The sequence below is a fragment of the Corvus brachyrhynchos genome, unplaced genomic scaffold (assembly GCF_000691975.1).
Source record: "Corvus brachyrhynchos isolate BGI_N302 unplaced genomic scaffold, ASM69197v1 scaffold443, whole genome shotgun sequence".
Lineage (NCBI taxonomy): Eukaryota > Metazoa > Chordata > Aves > Passeriformes > Corvidae > Corvus > Corvus brachyrhynchos.
In genome coordinates this window covers 121,815-125,239 of record NW_008237220.1, presented here as the reverse complement: position 1 = coordinate 125,239, position 3,425 = coordinate 121,815, and the positions used below count along the sequence as shown (strand labels likewise).

Sequence of the window (3,425 nt, the reverse complement as noted above, 5' to 3'; positions counted from 1 at the left end):
GGCGGCAGCAGCAGAAGCTGATCCTTCTTGTCTTGGCTCCTGGCGTGGAGAGGGGTGTCCCTCCTGCCAAATCCTCACTCTTCTCTCTGGAATCACATTTCTTGGAACTTCTCCATCACGCTCTGGGTCTGTCCAGACCCTGCAGGAGCACAGACCGGTCTCTGAGGTGGTCAGGTCATGGCAGCACTTGCAGACTGACTGACCCTGCCCCAGCGCAGGCTGTGGAGAGGAATTTGTCCTGGCACACGTAGATCCCATAGCGTCGGGCAGTGATGGTTCCCAGCGCCACTTGCCGTGCCGCTTCCCGCTCCTCGGTTCGCTCTGGGGTAGGTCATGGCTTGGGAAGGTCAGGAACTGAACGCAAAGTTTCCACACTTTATACTATGGGCAAGTCCTTTCTCTTGAACTTGTAGGTTTTCCAAGAAGTACCTGTGTGGCTGAGGAAGTGTCCTTGTAGGATATGAACCGTTGTAGTGAAGAAGGGATTGCAACTAACGCTTACAACCGGTGTGTATATTTTCTTTTCAAATAACACCTTGACACACACACTACAGTACCCACCACACGGACAGATCCAGGTTTCCATGCACAAACCAGGCACTGACGATGGAATCCACGGCCGCAGCCACACGTGCTGGGCTGGGCCTGACCAGAGCTCTGTGGAAAACGTACCGTGCCTTTTGTTTGGTGACCTGATGCTGCTAAAAGCCCATCAGCAGGCTTGTTGCTCCATGTGCTCTCTGAGCTGTGCTTCTCTGGAGTGGCTCTGGCCTTGGGTCTGGGCTGGAGTGTGAGGGAATGCTGCAGGTGTCCCAATCCTCCCCGGCTCCAGGGCTGCATCCTCCTTCTGGGAGGGCTGCATGGTAGGACAGCGCAGATTCCTTCACCAAACCCTCTGAAGTTGGTGGAAGACGTGGAAATGTTTTTATCCCAGTCAGGTCAGCTCTGGGCAGGCTTTTTCTATCTTTCTATGTCGCTGAGACCTTAAATCCGGGCAGGCTTTTTCCATCTTTCCATGTTGCTGAGACCTGAAATCTCCCCAGTGCCAGTCCCCCGCTCTGAGCACCCGAGGGAGCGGTGGCGGCCGTTGCGCAGGCGCATCCCTGCGATGTCTCCTGCCCTTCACGTTCTTGCATGGACGTCATTGGTGTTTCTCTGGTGGAGGACCAGGGCCCAGGCTCAGCGTGGGCTCAGCCTGCACGTGCTGCCCCGGAATTCTGCTGAACGGAGCCGGAGCTGAGACATGCTGCTGGTTTCTTGTCTCAAATCGTGCTCTGGGAGGAGAATGCTCCATTCTAACCACAGCTTTCTTCTCTTTCTTTACATCAGGATGTGTTTGGTGATGACTCGGAGGTGTCCAAGGAATCCTCTGGCGTCAAGAAGCGGCGCATCCCCCGGTTCGAGGAGGTTGAGGATGAGCCTGAAGTCATTCCAGGCCCGCCGTCGGAGAGCCCAGGGATGCTGACTAAGCTCCAGGTCAGTCTAGCTGGGCCCTGTCCCAACACGGTGTAGAGTTTATCCTAACTTGTATCCCAAACGGAGGAATCATATCCCAATGGCAAAGAAAAACTCACTGTCTGCTTTCCCACAGATCAAACAGATGATGGAGGCAGCCACCCGGCAGATTGAAGAGAGGAAAAAGCAGCTGAGTTTCATCAGTCCTCCGACACCACAGGTACCTGCTGGAGGCCTTGGGCAAATCCCGTATGTCCCTGGTCCTTGTTTCAGCTGTGATACGTTGGCCTGGGTGTGCTGGAACAAAACTTCCTTCTCTGTCAACAGCCCAAAATTTCTTCTTCGTCCCAATCGGAACGGCTCCCCATCGGCAACACGATCCAGCCCTCGCAGGCAGCCACGTTCATGAACGATGCCATCGAGAAGGCCAGGAAAGCTGCGGAGCTGCAGGCCCGGATCCAGGCTCAGCTGGCCCTGAAACCAGGGCTCATCGGCAACGCCAACATGGTGGGGCTGGCCAACCTGCACGCCATGGGCATCGCGCCGCCGTGAGTACCCGATGGGGCGGACGCCGGAACGCCGGGCAGGGGCTGGCCAAGGGTTTCTCTGGTGCTGTTGGGTCCCCAGCAATGCTTTAACCGCTGCTGAAGGAACCAATTTTATATTAAGGAGGTGAAATGGAGGTTCCTCCTCCCTTGGCCAAGATTCCCAGCTTGTGCACGCAAGGTTGGAGTCCCTTCTGGCAGTACAGATGGGCTGTAAAAATATGGAAACTGTGGAAATAAACTCAAATTTCCTTTGAATCAGTGCTGTATTCACATTTGAATGCAACATATCTTGTCCTGCCCCCCAGGAAAGTGGAGCTGAAGGATCAGACCAAGCCGACGCCGCTGATCCTGGATGAGCAGGGCCGGACGGTGGATGCGACCGGGAAGGAGATCGAGCTGACTCACCGCATGCCGACCCTAAAGGCCAACATCCGAGCGGTGAAGAGAGAGCAGTTCAAACAGCAGCTTAAGGAAAAGCCCTCGGAAGACATGGAGTCAAACACGTACTTTGACCCCCGGGTCTCCATAACCCCAGCCCAGCGGCAGAAACGCACCTTTAAGTTCCATGAAAAAGGCAAATTTGAGAAAATTGCCCAGAGGTTGCGAACGAAGGTATCAGAGGTCTCGTCCTGCTAATGAGAGCAAGGCTGGGAGGGGATTCTCCTCTCCTGGGCTGGGAAGGGACCTGGGCTGGCTTTGATTCAGAAGTTTTCCAGTAAAGTCACCTGAAACTTTTCCTTAAAAACCCCCTTCTTGTGGGGAGGGTGCCCAAGTCAGGGCTTGTGTGTGTAAAGGCTTTTGTCACCACTGTCTTCACCTGTTGAAAGGCAAAATCTCCTTCTTTTGACAAAACATTGGAAGTTCCCAAGAGAACAGATCCCTCTCTGGGTGAGGGATCAACCCGGAAGTGGAGATTTAAAAGGAATTTTGTTAAAATGCTCCAGGTTGTTGGGGAGAAGGGGAGAGGCAAAAGTCCAGGGATACAGTCCTTAGAGGGAGATGTTCCTTTGGGAAAGTTCCATGGTCCTGAAGGACTCAGGAGTAAGAGCAGAGTTTTGGCAGGCTTGGGAGCTTCCCTTCACCATCACGTGCTGTGTGGTTCCTCTCGCAGTCTGCTTCAGGTTGTTTAAGGACCCAGATAATTCAGCAGGTGATCCGTGTTCAGCTTTTCACAGAGGTTCTGCTGTTTTGGAATGACCTTTCTGTTCCATCTTCCGCCTCATTCTCAGGCTCAGCTAGAAAAGCTGCAGGCAGAGATCTCCCAGGCTGCCAGGAAAACTGGGATTCACACTTCCACCAAGTTGGCTCTGATCACCCCTAAGAAGGAGCTGAAGGAGGGGGAGATCCCAGAGATCGAGTGGTGGGACTCCTACATCATCCCCAACGGCCTGGATTTGTGAGTATTTCCAGGTGCTGGTGGTT

At 54.0% G+C, this 3,425-nt stretch overlaps 1 protein-coding gene across 2 annotated transcripts in view; it reads left to right on the top strand.

Annotated features, from left to right (window-relative positions):
- Window positions 1–3,425, top strand: part of PRPF3 (pre-mRNA processing factor 3) — a 7,763-nt gene that overhangs the window by 1,924 nt on the left and 2,414 nt on the right. Inside the window, exons 2-7 of one of the 2 annotated variants that reach the window (XM_017728879.1) lie at window positions 414–507; window positions 1,330–1,476; window positions 1,592–1,675; window positions 1,783–2,003; window positions 2,309–2,615; window positions 3,233–3,399. In XM_017728879.1, the coding sequence (XP_017584368.1) occupies window positions 1,459–1,476; window positions 1,592–1,675; window positions 1,783–2,003; window positions 2,309–2,615; window positions 3,233–3,399 (797 nt within the window). In that variant the 5' untranslated portion in view covers window positions 414–507; window positions 1,330–1,458. The remainder of the gene's footprint in view (window positions 1–413; window positions 508–1,329; window positions 1,477–1,591; window positions 1,676–1,782; window positions 2,004–2,308; window positions 2,616–3,232; window positions 3,400–3,425) is intronic. The other variant, XM_008629617.2, reaches the window with a different exon arrangement.